Source organism: Ctenopharyngodon idella, chromosome 13 (assembly GCF_019924925.1).
Source record: "Ctenopharyngodon idella isolate HZGC_01 chromosome 13, HZGC01, whole genome shotgun sequence".
Lineage (NCBI taxonomy): Eukaryota > Metazoa > Chordata > Actinopteri > Cypriniformes > Xenocyprididae > Ctenopharyngodon > Ctenopharyngodon idella.
In genome coordinates, this window is record NC_067232.1 from 24,526,550 (window position 1) to 24,544,486 (window position 17,937).

At 37.7% G+C, this 17,937-nt stretch overlaps 1 protein-coding gene across 3 annotated transcripts in view; it reads right to left on the reverse strand.

Annotated features, from left to right (window-relative positions):
• The window catches only part of atp10d (ATPase phospholipid transporting 10D), a 37,442-nt gene extending 19,514 nt beyond the window's left edge, over positions 1-17,928 (reverse strand). The window contains exons 1-9 of one of the 3 annotated variants that reach the window (XM_051916146.1): positions 17,758-17,928; positions 14,907-15,255; positions 14,616-14,810; positions 6,426-6,630; positions 3,779-3,864; positions 3,591-3,697; positions 3,353-3,484; positions 1,443-1,555; positions 1-253 (exon numbers count right to left, since the gene is read on the reverse strand). In XM_051916146.1, the coding sequence (XP_051772106.1) occupies positions 1-253; positions 1,443-1,555; positions 3,353-3,484; positions 3,591-3,697; positions 3,779-3,864; positions 6,426-6,630; positions 14,616-14,810; positions 14,907-15,196 (1,381 nt within the window). In that variant the 5' untranslated portion in view covers positions 15,197-15,255; positions 17,758-17,928. Of the gene's footprint in view, positions 254-1,442; positions 1,556-3,352; positions 3,485-3,590; positions 3,698-3,778; positions 3,865-6,425; positions 6,631-8,060; positions 8,434-10,688; positions 11,296-14,615; positions 14,814-14,906; positions 15,256-17,757 lie in introns of those variants that run through there. The other 2 variants (XM_051916149.1, XM_051916148.1) reach the window with 2 other exon arrangements.
• Positions 17,929-17,937: the final 9 nt, after the last annotated feature.

A 17,937-nucleotide genomic window follows, 5' to 3' on the forward strand; every position in this document is an offset into this window, starting at 1 on the left:
CATTCTCATGGTGAGGGTACTCGGTTCCTGCAACAGTGCAGCGGCGGAACAGCATGCGGTTCTCTGTGAGGGTTCCCGTCTTGTCGGAGAACAGGTACTGAATCTGTCCAAGATCTTCTGTGATGTTCAGCGCTCTGCACTGCACTCCTGTGTCCAGTACTGGGTTATACAGATCTAAATCATTCTGAATAAAATATACCTGTCCCAGCTTCACAATCTCTATCGACACATAGAGGGAGATGGGAATCAGCACCTACAGGGAACAGGGAAAAAAAGAAAGGAGAACAACAATGTCAGATATTCTAGGTGCATACTTCAGTAAGCATATAACCAAATCATACTTGTCTATTTAAAGGAACACTCCACTTTTTTTGAAAATAGGCTCATTTTCCAACTCCCCTAGAGTTAAACAGTTGTTTTACCGTTTTCGAATCCATTCAGCCGATCTCCAGGTCTGGCGGTACCACTTTTAGCATAGCTTAGCATAGTTCATTGAATCTGATTAGACCGTTAGCATCTCGTTAAAAAATGACCAAAGAGTTTCAATATTTTTCCTATTTAAAACTTGACTCTTCTGTAGTTAAATCGTGTACTAAGACCGACGGAAAATGAAAAGTTGTGATTTTCTAGGCTGATATGGCTAGGAACTATACTCTCATTCCGGTGTAATAATCAAGGAAATTTGCTGCCGTACCATGGCTGCAGCAGGCGCAATGATATTACGCAGCGTCTCTCACAAATGTCTCCATGGTTGCAAGGCATGCTCCCTGTGCAAGCAGGGGGTCACAGGCGCTGCGTAATATCATTGTGCCTGCTGCACCCATGGTACGGCAGCAAAGTTCCTTGATTATTACGCCAGAATGAGAGTATAGTTCCTAGCCATATCGGCCTAGAAAATCACAACTTTTCATTTTCCGTCGGTCTTAGTACACGATGTAACTACAGAAGAGTCAAGTTTTAAATAGGAAAAATATCGAAACTCTTTGGTCATTTTTGAGATGCTAATGGTCTAATCAGATTCAATGAACTATGCTAAGCTATGCTAAAAGTGGTACCACCAGACCCAGCGATCGGCTGAATGGATTCGAAAACGGTAAAACTCAACTGTTTAATTCTAGGGGAGTTGGAAAATGAGCCTATTTTCAAAAAAAGTGGAGTGTTCCTTTAACTGAAAACCATGAACCATGAAGGATGGGCCTGATATACTACGATATCTTCAATATTACTGTACATGTAAAAATTATGATTCATCTTTTTTCTTTTACACACCTTTTATGAAGAAATGACAGAATTGGGAAATTATGCAAGCCAGACTCAAACCTGCATCAAACTATCATGAAATTTGACATACTCAAATTTACTGATAATTTAGCGAAAGCATTATGGATGTGACATGCATGTGTTTGTGTAGATGTCAGATGTGTCCGCTCACTGTCACTCACCTGCAGAACAATGATCATGGTCCAAAACATGTAAAAAGAAGCGAGCGCAGGGTGCGTGTCATCAGGAATTATGTAGATAGTATTCTGTAGCCCACTCAACCAAACACCATGACCTATAAATCACAACCATATTTTTTGTTTAACCCACAAAATTAACACTAACCTAGTACTAGAGCTGCATGATTAAAGTGACTGTTAAAAAAATGTATGTCATTGAATCATTCATTTAAGAGATTCATAAAAAAAAACGCTGATTCATCCAAGTACTGAAACAAGTGAAGTCTTTATGAGCGAGTCAATGAATCATTCATTAAAACCAATTCAAAGGGGGCCTATTATGCAAAATTTCTCTTTTATATGTTGTTTGAACTTTGAACATAAATGTGTGTCAGCAGTGTGTACACAACCACCCTATAAATTCAAAAATCCACCCACTCCTCTTTTTTTAATCCCCATAAATCATAAGCAGTGCCTCAATACAAGCCATTTGCAGATTCTAGTTTTTGTGACGTTACAAATGCTTAGGCCCGCCCACGACTGCTGACGGACATTGCCCTATTAGCATTAACCCCACCCTGAGTGAGCTGTACACAGTCCGCCATGTTTATCTCCTGGCCAGAGCGTTTAACAGCAGCATTCAAGTAAGAAATGTATTTTTATTAAAGCTACTAAAGTTAATTTAGTCAAGAGCAGTGAATGATTTTCTGTTTTTCTTTAATTGTTTGGTTCATATTAACATCATATACAGCTGTAGGTACAGTACATTACGCTGCTTTCACTTTAATACACAGATCTAATGTACACATGCGATTTCTTTACTTGTTGTTTACGGTCACAAACATTTGTGTTTGTGAACTTTGTTTTTTTTTTGTTTGTTTTTTGACATAACCTTGTGTGTATTTGACAGTTTAAGCACAATAACATGTGAAAAAGTACTTAGACATCCAGCTTTCTATGCGCATGCCTCAGATGTGTACGTTTAGAAAACCATATATCAACAGTTTAAACTAATATGGCTTTAAAATGCATGCAGATAATAAAATTTCATGATGAAGAACTGCAATGTATGGAAGCTTATTTCCGCCACTAAATAAAAAAGGTAATTGCGACTTTTTTCCCCTCACAATTGCAAGTTCTAAAGTGAGAATTGTGAGATATAAACTCGCAATTCTGAGAAAAGCTTCGCAGCGTTCTGAATCTTTTGTGTCGAATCATGATTCGGATCGCGTGTCAAACCGCCAAGCTGCTGAAATCACGTGACTTTGGCGCTCCGAACCGCTGATTCGACACAAAAGATTCATAACGCTCCGAAGCTTCATGAAGCAGTGTTTTGAAATCGGCCATCACTATATAAGTCGTTATTTTGTTTTTTTTGGCGCACCAAAAATATTCTCGTCGCTTTATAATATTAATATTGAACCACTGTAGTCACATGAACTGATTTAAATATGTTTTTAGTACATTAATGGATCTTGAGAGAGGAAATGTCATTGCTGGCTATGGAGGCCTCACGGAGCCATCGGATTTCAACAAAAATATCTTAATTTGTGTTCCGAAGATTAACAAAGGTCTTACGGGTGTGGAACGACATGAGGGTGAGTAATAAATGACATTATTTTCATTTTTGGGTGAACTAACCCTTTAAATCTTGTAAAAAGGGGCATAATACTATAGGTTTAATTTGAATTTTTTAAATAAATATATATTTTTTAAATAGACTGCTGTAATTAACATTTTGCTGAATCAAGTGCATGTTATTTTGTTTAGTTGTCTATTCAGAATCCCTATTTAAAAAAACAAACAAAAAAAAAAAAAACTGTGATTTACAATTTATCCAGAATCGTGCTGCTCTACCTAGTACTTAAAAGTTTAAATGCTAACACAAGTACATCAATGACCATTATACTGACCTACAGCAGCAATAAAGCACATGAGCAGCAATAGAGCGACACTCCAGAGGACGTCCATGTTGAGTCTGCGCTCCAGTTTACTTCTTTTGTAGCGCGGCCCACTGTTATTCTGCATCGCTTTTGTCTCATGACCTGCATACAAGCACACACAATCTCTTTTATTGCTCAATTAAGCTCTTTATTTTTCTACAGTCTCATCATATCTTTTGATCCCTGAGTGCAGAGATGTGAAAGTGACCTGCATAGACTACAATGCCAATCACAGTCTCCGTGTTCCTCACAGTGCAGCTCCTCAGGAGCAGGTTTTCACTGTGGAGTCCAACCCGCACTTTACCAGGATGTTCCCTGTGTGTACATACAAACACAAAGAAATGTCATGCAAATGCCTTGTTTATCATTTACAGAAGCAGTTTACTGCATACTCACATGAAGCCTCTGAACCGTCTCAGGTCATTGTTGGGATTTTCACACTCAATGCGACTGCTGTAGTTTTCTGGAATAAACTCGGATCCCTAAAGGAAGATCACATTCACAAAGTATTTAAACACTGTTCAAAGGGGTTTTTAAGTCAAACATTGTAATAAAGTTTTCTTTTAAGAATTTCTAAATTTCAAAGACTTTTTTCTTTGTAATGATGGTTATAAGGATGGTTACACCCTACTTTATGCCCAACAAAAAAAATATATTTTAATTCAGAAATTCACAAACACAGAACATTAGATGATATGATTTAAAGTAATTGTCAACAGTATTAGGCAAAAGTGATGTCCAGAGGGGATATTTGTTTGTAAATGCCCCCAAAAGTTCGATTAAACCATCAAAATATGAGGCACATTTTTTATATTTTTTAAATATTTTAAATGAGAGTGATGAACAAAACACTAAACTTGGTTAAAGTGTTTATCTCAAAATTATTTGGCAAAAAAAGGCATCCTTCACCATTTTCATTGCGTTATCACAAATAAAACAATTGAAACAATTGAATAATATTTGTATAAAGGGTGAAGACTTTCCTAGGCCGGACATCACTTACTGTATATGAAATGCATTTTATTTCTTTTAAAAAGCTTAATAGATTTTAATACAAAAAACAATGACCTTTATCCACCTTATTTTGAAAACGCGGAAGTAAGCTATTTTCTGTGAATGTGCGAGACTTCCGATTTATTAGCCGCTATAGATAAATAACTAAAAGAATAACAAAGTGCAGTAAACTATTTGTGCTACAAACCAGTGTGTTTATACACTGAACAAAATTATAAACGCAACACTTTTGTTTTTGCCCCCATTTTTCATGAGCTGAACTTTTTCTATGTATACAAAAGGCCTATTTCTTTCAAATATTTTTCACAAATCTGTCTAAATCTGTGTTAGTGAGCACTTGTCCTTTGCCGAGATAATCCATCCACCTCACAGGTGTGGCATATCAAGATTCTGATTAGACAGCATGATTATTGCACAGGTGTGCCTTAGGCTGGCCACAATAAAAGTCCACTCTAAAACGTGCAGTTTTACTGTATTGGGTGGGTCCGAGGGAGTCCGAAAACCAGTCAGTATTTGGTGTGACCACCATTTGCCTCACGCAACACATCTCCTTCGCATAGAGTAGATCAGGTTGTTGATTGTGGCCTGTGGAATGTTGGTCCACTCCTCTTCAATGGCTGTGTCAAGTTGCTGGATATTGGCAGGAACTGGAACATGCTGTCATATACGCCTATCCAGAGCATCCCAAACATGCTCAATGGATGACATGTCCGGTGAGTATGCTGGCCACGCAAGAACTGGGATGTTTTCAGCTTCCAGGAATTGTGTACAGATCCTTGCAACACGGGGCCGTGCATTATCATGCTGCAACATGAGGTGATGGTCGTGGATGAATAGCACAACAACGGGTCTCAGGATCTCGTCACGGTATCTCTGTGTCATTGTCCAAAACATACGCCTGCCCATACCATAACCCCACCGCCACCATGGGCCACTCGATCCACAACGTTGACATTAGCAAACCGCTCACCCACACGACACCTGTCTGCCATCTGCCCTGTACAGTGAAAACCGGGATTCATCCGTGAAGAGAACACCTCTCCAAAGTGCCAGACACCATCGAATGTGAGCATTTGCCCACTCAAGTCGGTTACGATGACGAACTGTAGTCAGGTCGAGACCCTGATGAGGACGACGAGCATGCAGATGAGCTTCCCTGAGACGGTTTCTGACAGTTTGTGCAGAAATTCTTTGGTTATGCAAACCGACTGTTGCAGCAGCTGTCCGAGTGGCTGGTCTCAGACGATCTTGGAGGTGAAGATGCTGGATGTGGAGGTCCTGGGCTGGTGTGGTTACACGTGCTCTGCAGTTGTGAGGCCGGTTGGATGTACTGCCAAATTCTCTGAAACGCCTTTGGAGACGGCTTATGGTAGAGAAATGAACATTCAATTCACGGGCAACAGCTCTGGTGGACATTCCTGCAGTCAGCATGCCAATTGCACGCTCCCTCAAAACTTACGACATGTGTGGCGTTGTGCTGTGTGATAAAACTGCACATTTTAGAGTGGCCTTTTATTGTGTCCAGCCTAAGGCACACCTGTGCAATAATCATGCTGTCTAATCAGTATCTTGATATGCCACACCTGTGAGGTGGATGGATTATCTCGGCAAAGGAGAAGAGCTCACTAACAAAGATTTAGACAGATTTGTGAACAATATTTGAGAGAAATAGGACTTTTGTGTACTTAGATCTTTGAGTTCAGCTCATGAAAAATGGGGGCAAAAACAAAAGTGTTGCGTTTATAATTTTGTTCAGTGTAATTATGACAATACATTAAAATATTACGGTACCAGTAAATACCGGTTTGCAGTATCAAGCAGTATAACAAGCTGTTTTGTTCAGCTAAAAATTACTGGAAGCATATGACACGGGAAGACAGACACATTCAATTTAAAATTGGTCGTGCTCACGCTTACATTAAAAATAAGGTGGAAAAAATACAGCAAAACATATTTTACCTCATATATTTATGGAGGACAGAGAAAAATAATGGTGATGAAGATGACAATGACATGGATAGGCACACACCTGTTGTGGCAGGTCACGGACCACCTGCCTCTGTTTGAGGTTGGTTTCACCATCCAGGTTGGCAGTCTCGATGTGACACACTCCGTTTGGATCAGACGAGTGCAGCAGCACCATGTCAGCAGGAATGATCTCATTACAGCAGAGACGGACCAGATCACCGACACACACCTCCGCCCAACGCCGTTCCACATACCGCTGTTGCTTCCTTCAATACAAACACATACTTTAAATGCTTTATTTGGAGTCACTATTAATATTGGATAAACACAACAGAAAACAAAAATGAAAAAAAGGCACTTTTCTAGAATAATTGAAACCAAAGCAGGACAGATTGAATTTAGGCTTTAACTCACATATAAACATTCACCAACACACACATCAGTTGTGGTAAACGGAAGCTCAAGCAAGTTTGCTTGACTCATGCAAGAACCAGTGAAGTTCATTCTTGCAATTTAAGCTAAATCACAGAGTTTATAACTTATAAGACTATTTTATAGACTTTAGACACATAGAACATATCCGCACTTGTGCATCAATGTAGGCCTATGTATTGTGTGCTTTGGGTGCAAAATGTAGCATAATAGGGTCTAGTAAACACAGAAGGAAACAATGACAACAAACACCATTAACTTAAGTGAATGAATGTTAATAATCAGCAATATGCATTCAAATATGGCTTTATTTGAATGTTTCAGGGTGGCATATCATAAAACTAAGCTGTTAGAAATACGTTCTAGTGAAGTCATTAAGCAATGACGCAAAAGAACCACTGAATTGTTTGGTTCATTGAAAAAAATGGAATCAAACTGGAAATTAAATGGACTTCCAATCACTATTAGTCAGCGAGAGTCAAATTAATAATTAACTCTGTTGAACTGAAAAGGGGTCTTAAAGAGGAGTCAATTCCCAACACCTTGGAACTGAGGAATCAATTCCCAGCCCTAAGTTTCGGCTGAGCTTCTGTTTATGTTCGCTGATCAATGTTTATATGTGAATAAAAGCCTAAATTCAGTCTGTTCATAATATAAAGCCATCAAGTCTCTTCAGAAAATTTAGACTAAACTGCTCAATTCATATGGATTAAACTTACAATCTCTTTATGAACATTTTGAAGTGTCAAAGCTCTCAGATTTCATCAAAAAAATCTTAATTTTTGTTCTGAAGATGAACGAAAGTCGTACGTGTGTGGAACAACATGAAGGTGAGTAATTAATGACAGAATTTTTATTTTTGGGTGAACTATCCCTTTCACTAATTGTTTTGCTTTTCTCAACACTCATTTTCAAACATGCAACAGTTTTGGTGAAATAATATCTTGAATATTAGGCATACTATATTAGTATTAGGCATACTAGTGATTAAATTATGAAAATCAGTCTACTTTAACAGTCGGACAGACAATTGTAACATTTTTTTTTTTACATTTTATTAAACATTTGGATTGGACTTACAGTTGCAAGAAAAGGGAGATAATACAAGATGCATGTTATTTTTCATTTAGTACTGTCCTGAGTAAGATATTTTACATAAAAGATGTTTACATATAATCCATAAGACAAAAAAAATAGCTGAATTTATTAAAATAACCCCATTCATAAGTATGTGACCCACTGATTCTTAATACTGTGTGGTTACCTGGATGATCTACGACTGTTTTTTTTGTTTTGTGATGGATGTTCATGAGTCTCTTGTTTGTTCTGAGCAGTTAAACTGAGCTCTGTTCTTCAGAAAAATCCTCCAGGTCCTGCAGATTCTTCAGTTTTCGAGGATTTTTTGCATATTTGAACCCTTTCCAGCAGTGACTGAATGATTTTGAGATCCATCTTTTCACACTGAGGGACTCAAACACAACTATTAAAAAAGGTTCAAGCATTCACTGATGCTCCAGAAGGAAACACGATGCATTAAGTCAGGGGGTGAAAACTTTTTGAATTTGAAGATCAAGGTAAATTGTACTTAATTTGTCTTCTGGGAAACATGTATCTTCTGTTGCTTCTGAAGGGCAGTACTAAATGAAAAAAAAAAAAGATATTTAAACGAAATAAGAAAAATGTGTACATCTTCATCCTGTTCAAAAGTTTTCACCCCCCGACTCTCAATGCATCGTGTTTCCTTCTGGAGTTTCCTTCTGTTTGAACCTTTTTTAATAGTTGTGTTTGAGTCCCTCAGTTGTCCTCAGTGTGAAAAGATGGACCTCAAAATCATACAGTCACTGCTGGAAAGGGTTCAAATATGCAAAAAATCTTTGAAAACTGAAGAATCTGCAGGACCTGGAGGATTTTTCTGAAGAACAGAGCTCAGTTTAACTGATCAGAGCAAACAAGGGACTCATGAACATCCATCACAAAACAAAAAAACAGTCGTAGATCATCCAGGGTAACCACACACAGTGTTAAGAATCAATGGTTCACATACTTATGAATGGGGTAATTTTAATAAATTCAGCTATTTTTTTGTCTTGTTGATTATATGTAAACATCTTTTATGTAAAATATCTTACTCAGGACAGTACTAAATAAAAAATAACATGCATTTTGTATGATCTCTCTTATTTTGTTAAAATTATTCACATTTTCACAGATTCTGCAAGTGGTTCACATTCTTGCAACTGTATATAAGATGTGGGATATTGATTGCTTTTTGCATTGTTGTACAAAATATTGTTTATATGTAGTATTTTACTGTAATGTAAAGTTAATAAACTTAAAAGGTATTATCCCATAATAAACCGTGGTCACGTATGATCCCGAAGGGGTTTATTTTGCAATAATGTCTGGCTGACTGAACATTACAGTACTCTGTTTATTTCAAATGTTGAACTTATTTCATTATACAACATGAGCAAGAAAGACAATAAACTATTACAGTTATGTAGGAAATTAGTTTCCAGAAATAACAAATGCAAACATACAGTTTAGTGCTTATTCAACAAAAGCAGAATCACTGCAGAATACAGTCTTCCAGAAAACCATGTAAAATGTGTTTATTATTAGTCAAAACAGCCCTCTCAGTATTGATGGCCACGAAAACCAGTCTTGCTGGTGGTTTAACTGATTATCTGCAGAACAACTGTGAACAAAGTATTTAACATATACCTGCAGCATGACAAAAACATACATGCTGTATATGCATTCCCAGTGATGCTTTGTTTCTGTGCACTGATGTGCCACATGATTTAAGCACAAAACATATGCAAATCATAACTGCTTCATTCCTACTAAACTAAACACACCAGCCTCAATGCCATAATAATCAAGTATACACTGCGCTTCATTGTCACCCACGGCAACAGCTCCACAACAGGAAAACTAATATGACCCCCTGCGGCAAGACGATCACATGGGAGCCTTTTTAAACAGAGCAGCATTAACAGCTTAGCTAGAACCAAATGTCAGACAACACAATGCTTTGGTACAATATTTATCAGGACATTAGCGCAAGAAGGCAAAATATAAACACTAAACAGTGTAAAGTCAACTGTGTATAGGAGCAACATGACTGTACACAGTATATATAGTATTAACAATCTGAAATCAAAGATATTTCTAAGCTTTTGCCTGTTCTATTTTGTTCTTGTCAAGGTCATATTGTGATTTTGAGTATTTATAAACTCTTTATTCATGGAAAGCGCAGAATATGAATCAAAGGTTAAAACCTCTAATCAAGAGATATTCGCTTAATTATAAAAGACAAACATAGTTCAATAATAACTATACTTCAAGCTAACCATTAACTAAGAGCTGCACTAATAAAAAAATGACGTACATGGGTTACAACACAGGACACAGGTTGGAAATAGACACAAGTAATGTAAACTGTGGTTTAGTGGTTTTAGAAATACAGATTCAAAGAAACCTTGTAGCTGTGCCACATAAATATACAAATCCAAATGGCTGTATTTGGAGAAACCAAAGTTTGTTTCATTTGACACATCTAATCAATGGTATTAAGCTACACCTCTGAACTATTTGAGGAACAAGCCAGTGTTGGGATCAAGAAACTGTCAAAAATGAAATATCTGGGTCAAATCACCCTACAGCTAGGTTAAATAAAACCTTACTACATGGTAAACATGCTGTTGAAGAACAAAAATGCATATATATACTGAATACATATATGCACTATGCCATGATCCACTGATAGCAGATATCAGCCACCAAACCAAACAGGTTAAAGTACAATCTGACGTACTTTACAGCTATAGATTGTGTGTATTATATGTATTCTTTCAATTCTGATGTTCAGAATGTTTCATGCTTTTACCTGTCATACACATCACATAAGCAGTTATTGACCTTTTGGTCAGACTTCTTCCGCCGTTGGTCCTCCCAAAGGTCTTTAACAGCAGTTATGGACATCACAAAGACAATAGGAATGATAGAGATCTCTGGCTGGAACGCATTTACAATAGGCACAAAGTTCAATGCACCCAAGAAGACGAAGTATACATTGGCAAAACGGTGAAGTTGCTCGAAAAGATTCTTGGGGATGAAGGACAGGAAGGTGTACTTGGTCGTCCGGACCTTATTCCTGCAGTACGACTGCTGTAATTCCTTTACCTCTTCATCTTCAGTCCAACTTGGCATGACAAGCCTTCTGTTTTTGGCCGGATCTTTTGCCGTGCCACCTTGATCCATGTCCAACTGCTGAATCATGGCAGCCGGACTCCTCTGCTCCTGGAAGACAGTCTGTAAGAAGGGTCCGGCCAATTCAGGAAGTTTCTCTATCTGCAGCATGTTCAACAGGTCTCACCATCACTAGTCAAATTCATGTCTATGATTCTGTCCAAGCAAAATTTGACACCTGAGAAGTGTTATGCTCTTTTGTCTCAACAGTAGTGTGTGTGGCTCAGAAACCTGTAATGATCTATAACGTATAGACCGGGCCGCTCCTTATCCAGGAAACACTCCCAGGCATCATAAACAAACTAGACGTAGAGCTTTTTATGACTCGGAGGTAGACAAAACCGAAGGCTGGTAAATAAGCAACAGGTTTGCAGTGTGACGTTTATCTCGGACAGAGAACACAAGCTATAGTATCTATCATCCTGAGCCTTGGACTTTTGAAGCCCAGATGGTTAATATTATTAATATAAAACTTAAGAACTGCATACAATTACAACCATTACTTTATCAATGCTATTTTGATAGATATGTGAGATATATTTTTTGTATTTTATAGTGGCCATAGTCAAACATAGAGAGAAGGAAAGCATGGTGTCCTGTGTCAGATGACTTGAGCACTGGCTCAGGGAGTGGGAGGGGCTTAACTGTGACACCACAGACTTTCACAACTACATTTGAAGTTTCACATCAAGACACTAGAGCTCTACAAGGAAATACTGAAACATTGTTTTGGAAAAAGATACTTTATCAGATAATTTCTTTACATAGAAGACTGTGTAGAGTAAGGATAAGGAACACAAGAGAATCATTAATTATAATGGCTAAAGTCCTTCAGAGCCTAGAAGGAAGTTTCGCACATTATGGGAATTATGCAATTATTTCTTGGAAATCAGCCCCTCATCTCAGAAGCACAGTGTTTGAATAGTGAATCTGTGTCAACAGTTAAGTCTTTTTAATGATAATAGATGGGAGTTCCACATTCATGGTAAAAAGGAAGTCATTTTTAATACTTACTAGACAAATTAAAAGCTGTTAATCATCTAAGCTAACAGTTAGTCATCTGCCAATGTCTAGTCTTGCATAGCCAGACCTTCAGAGGGTTTGGACTCCATCGCAGCTTTCATTGGACTGACCAGAGGCCGTCTGACTGACATGCAAAGCAACCAATCACAGTTAGTTTTGTCCCATATCATGGTTAGGGCCGTGGAAATTTAACGTCGATGTAACGTCGAATAACAGACCGGTCTTGGACGTCTTTTTAAAGAGTCTATGCCACAAACTTTACATGCTTCACATTAGTGTTGTCAAAAATATCGATATTTCGATATGTATCGATAGATACTGAAATATCTGAAACGGTTCCAATACGCCTTTTCTGCAGTATCGATACACCGATAGCAGCTGCACGTTTTCGCTCTCTCTTCTCTTTGACGGAGAACTGACGCACCCGCCTCCTCCGGTGCGCGAGCTTCAGGGCAGGCTCACGCGCGAGCATGCTTAACTTCCATAGAAAAGAACAAAACGCTCGCTCTGCTCCGCTCGCTTCGCGCCAGTGGACATGCACCGTCAGTCGTCTCATTTGCTCCGGTTGAATAGTGCTTCTATTGTGCAAAATTTTAGTCATTCGCGCAGGTTTCGCACAAGCACCATTTAAGCGCGCGCACTTCTGATCGTGGTGATCACATAAAGCCAATCAACTGGCTCGCGAGAGCCAAATTTACTTCTTTTTCGTGGCCTATTCCGATTAAACGGTCAAATACATACAAAATTATGTCAAAATGCCCGTCTTGCCGAGTATTCAGGTAAATATAGTCAGTTTTGGAACGTAATAAGTTGAGAGAAAACGCATGTTGTGTAACAGTATATTGGATCCTCCCTGCCTAAGCTCTTAAAATGACAGCAACCTAATAAACCTGCTGCTGTCTGCCATTTTAATCAAAGAACAAAAGACAAAGAGAAAAATCACTCAATGCTCTTGACTGGAAAACTTTTGTAACTTTAATTAGGCTATAAGCATCAATCTGTATTTCATTTTTACAATGAAATCTATCCAGTGTTATTTTACATTTGAGTCATTGCCTATAAGGCAACGAGGCAACAAGTCTGCTTAAGTTTTTGGATACAGCTATAGTATATCCACAGTCCTAGCTCTTCCAGTTTCCCTTTTTGAATGAGGAATACAGACTACTGCCACCTGCTGGTATGGAGAGTTATTCCTCTCATGTAGCTGCAGAACGTACATGCTAGTTGGCTGCCGGCTGTAGACTTTGTGATGGGTTCAAAGCGGAACTCTTGGCACAGAGACAGGCACTGTGAGCAGATACCACAATTGGTTTTAGTCACCACTATTTTTTTTTTTTCTTTGCAGAGAGTTCTTTTGTGTGTCTTTAAGCAGATAAGCTAAACTTAGTTACAGTTCAGTTGATTTCTAACATGGGGATTCTTCTGAAGGATATGCAGAGAGACCAGGGATACCCTGGGGCAGGAACAATTCTGAAGATTTTCTACACTTTTTACACTTGCGAGCTTCCTGCTTTGTCTTGTATCATCTAACTGTTACTTGGTGGGTCAGGTTTCTAAGTACTGGCTAGACTGCACTGATGTGTATGGGTGGTCAAATGTTATTAGTTTCCGTTGTCAAAAAAAATTTAAAAAGATTTTCGGAATGAGCCGTTTTTACAGCTCGGCTTTAATAAAAGGACTTAAATGCAGGTGAAGAAAATTTGGGCTGAAAGTTACAGTGTTTTCACGGTACAATAAAGTCCTTTATCTCAAAAGATGAAGGAAAAATGTGTTCCTCATGATATAATCCCTTTAATACGCCACTGTCACAAGATCCAGAACAAAGCAGAGGCCATCGCATTTTATCCATAGGAGAAAGGATCAAATCGGCTGTTACCCATGAGCCTCTAACTCAAAGCTGTCTTGAGCTTTAAACATTTTATATATATACACATATACACACACACACACACACACACATATTATATATATATATATATATATATATATATATATATATATATATATATATATATATATATATATATATATTTATTTCATCACTTCATTCTGAATGGATTGTCATCAGAATAGCAAAATGGTGGTTGAGTGGTCTCACAATGTTGTAAATGTTGACTGTATAAATTAAGTTATAAATTACTTTGTAATTAAAATAACCTTTGCATTGGCAGGTCAGTTTGCATTGTTTTTTGTCAGTAAGGAAAATAAAGTAATTTTTAATTGCAATGTGGAAAACGTCAACAGACTGTGGTCTTGCAATCTGTTCACTCGATTTAACAAACATTGTGTATCAGTCTATGGTTCTTAATCTGTCCTTGCCTGGGAGAACACAGGCTACCCTCACTTTGCATTTACCTTGAATTAGGGCATCAAAATGGCTTTTTAACTGATTTGATAAGGGGAAATAATGAGGAAATAATAAAATTTCCAGGCAAGGAAGTTACAAAACTCATTCAAAGCCCCCCACAAAACAGAAACACTGACAACACTTCCACAGTTGTATCATACTGACCCCACCAGATCAACAGGGATGAACACATACCTGCCATAGACATGTGTCGGTATGTTGTTTATTCTCTTGTCATAGCGGTAACGTCTGTAATCCTCCATGGCATCTTTGAAGGCAATGACGGTGAGCACCACAGCTAGGGGAATCATGGTAATCTCCTTCTGAAATGCTTCCACCACTGGGACCCAATTCAGCAACACCAAGAACAGGAAGTACAGATTTGCCGCTCTGTTGCAAGAACCCACATGTTTCAGTAACAAACAAGTACAAACAGACAATTAAATCGTTTCGAGAACACATGATATATTCAGCTCAACATCTGACCTGTGAAACTGCTGGAACAGATTCATGGGTATGAAACTGAGGAGGGTATACTTGGTGGTCCGGATGCTGTTGTTTTGAAAGCCCTTGGAGAAGCTGTGATACTCTGCATGGTGTGGACCACATCGTGATACCACCACTCTTCTCTTTCCACTGAGCCGCTGAACCAGAGGGTCTTGAGTGTCTAGACTGCTCTTAGGTGGAAGTGATGAAGGAGGAGAGTACCAGCCCCTCCTCCTGTCTGTGGATATCAGCTGCAGACATCTGTGCCGAACCCAGTGGAGCCGCTCCATGAGGACGACAGCAAGACAAAATGGCGAGGTCCCTGTCTGCACTACAAACAGCCCTCGTCCTGAACACACATAAACACACACCAAAAATTACTATAAATCCACAGAGTATGCTCCTTGCAATCTTCCATTTCTTCTCCTTTTGAAAGCATGAAACCTGTTGAACAAGCTTTGCATGGCTGAAAGGCAGAAGTTCTGCCTGTAGCGAATACCATTTTCAAGATAACCACATCCCCATAGCATGGAAAGAGGAAGGAATGTTTAATTTGTTTCAAATGAAGCAGCTTATATTTCACACAGGCCAAAATACAAGAGGTTTCACCTTTATGAAAAGCCTATGGTGAACATACTGCAAGAGTGACATGACCTGAAATGAGGAAGCTGAAAAATGCCACCCTAAGACGACTATATAAACACACACAGTATTGCAGATCATAGATGGCCACAGATATGTTTTGTTTAAATATGTTTTTTCTGTAGAAAGACAAACATAAATAATGATGAAAGCCAAAATGTTAAATGTCACTGAGTAATCCACTCTTTTGTAGAGGGGGGTCAAAATGACAATTTTCACCTGAGATTTGGAGCCAAATTACAGGGATGTAAAAATGACTTTAAAAAGATGGCAGCATCATTATTTTAGTATTACACAGAGATTGGTAGGTCTATTAGTAATCTTTTGATTTTAGCAATCTTTGTTGCATTATACGCCAAAGGTGACAGTTCAAAAATGGCAAAAAGCACTTCTTGTTTTTTTGCCTCATGTTTGCATGCCTGTAACTCAAGAAGTATTAAAGATATCTTAATATCCTTCTATATTCTAGGTTCATAACAAACTTTTCTTTTGGCATCTTCATTTTAAAGGCCCTCGATGGTTCAGTCCGAGAGATATGGACATGTTAATGTGGCTCCATGAGTAAATTGTACACATTTTCAGTGGTCAAAAACCAAATGTGGGTCGCTTTGCATACAGCGGATCCTTTTTTTCTTTTAAAGAGGAATATCTAACTTTATAACTCTGACTACAGAAAAATTATTAACAAAATCAAAACAGTTTAGCAGGGGAAGTTTCCGAAATTTGGATGATTTGATATGCAATGACCCCAAGGTTAACCAAATCATTAACCATAACACATATGAAAATTAACACAGAAGCTATGACAGAACCTTTAAACAAAACAAAATTATAATTAGTAATAATAATCAGTGGGTTTTTTTTTTTTTTTTTTTAAATAGAACATAAATGGTTTGCATATTTGACTAATGTTTTGTATAATATTCGATACAACATGCTTTTGTGTCTCATATAGCATGATTTAATGATAATATGGAGCTCATACTTGAGAAGGAAAAAACTCCTCAATTTTATTCAAGGGCTCAAACTTTGCAATTTGGTGTTTATTTTTATGGCTTAAAAATTAGATGACATTCTGATAGCTTGTAATTTAAGGTTTTATTACAGTATAGCAGACTACTTACTGTAAATTTCATATATTCAGTTGTCACTCTATATCTCCCAATAATTAGATGACATTTAAATGTTTTTATGAACAAAGCTCTGTAGTTTTAATTGTGGGGGTCAAAACATATAATGCAATGCAATACAATTGAGATATGAACAAACATTCCTCAGAGGCTTGTTGTATCATATTTGACACTCACATTTTAACTTTTGTTCTAAACAAACACATAAATACATAATAAATGATGCATGGATAAGTTAAAGTTGCTTCAGTCCAGTAAATGTTCATCGTGCAATATAACTATTAAATGTTATTCTTGTATTTACTTCATAAAAATCATAAAGATTCCACTGCAAATGACACATGCACCACAACTTTTGCTAATTTAGAGGCCTTAGAAATTCATGTATCAAATGTAATACTGTATGCTTTATATAAATAAGCAGAATAATAAACTGAGAAACAGGCAAAAACACTAGCAAGCTCGCGCTGGCCTCTGAAACGACTAGTCACATGCTAGTTACACATTTTTTACTCAAGTATTTCTCAGGCTAGGTTCACTTTTGACTCAGTTTCTGTACAGACACATACACTAAAAAACTATTGGACATTTCCACCATTATTGCCGAGGAAAAACGATATATGTAACTGTTAACTGAAAACTAAACACAGGGCATGTTGTCACGTGATATGGGGTAAGCTGTCACAATGAAACTTGGCAACAGCCTATTTTATGCTTTTTGTTGTAAAATTTAAACAGTTAAACAACAGTTTAAACGAAACATTCCATTGTTTTGACCAACAAATGTTGTAATTACACAACCCGAATCACGTGCTACTCATTAGACGCGAAAAGATCGTGATGAAAAGATCGTGATGCTTCCAATTTTGGTTTTAAAAAAGGGAAAAGCTCCTTTTTACACATCCGGAAACACATCCACAGACACCTATAAAACAAGTGCCATAAATGTGTATGTGACCTCGAGTGAGTCAAAAGGAGTGTAAAAGGAGTGTAAAATCATAAAATGCTTTATTGTCCAAGATGTATACTTTCTTAAAGGACCCAACACATATTCCAGATAACAAAGCCTTAAAACTTACCGTCGAGTCATGGACTGTCCGCATTTCAGAGTAAGTATAATTCTGTACAAATCATGCATAAGCTTTTCTGTTACTATATTTAACGATCCACCAGTCACATTAAATATATAAACATACAGTAACCCGCTTTGTAGAACTGCATGAGCCCGCCTTGCGCGTGCGTGAGCATCCTGTGTGTCA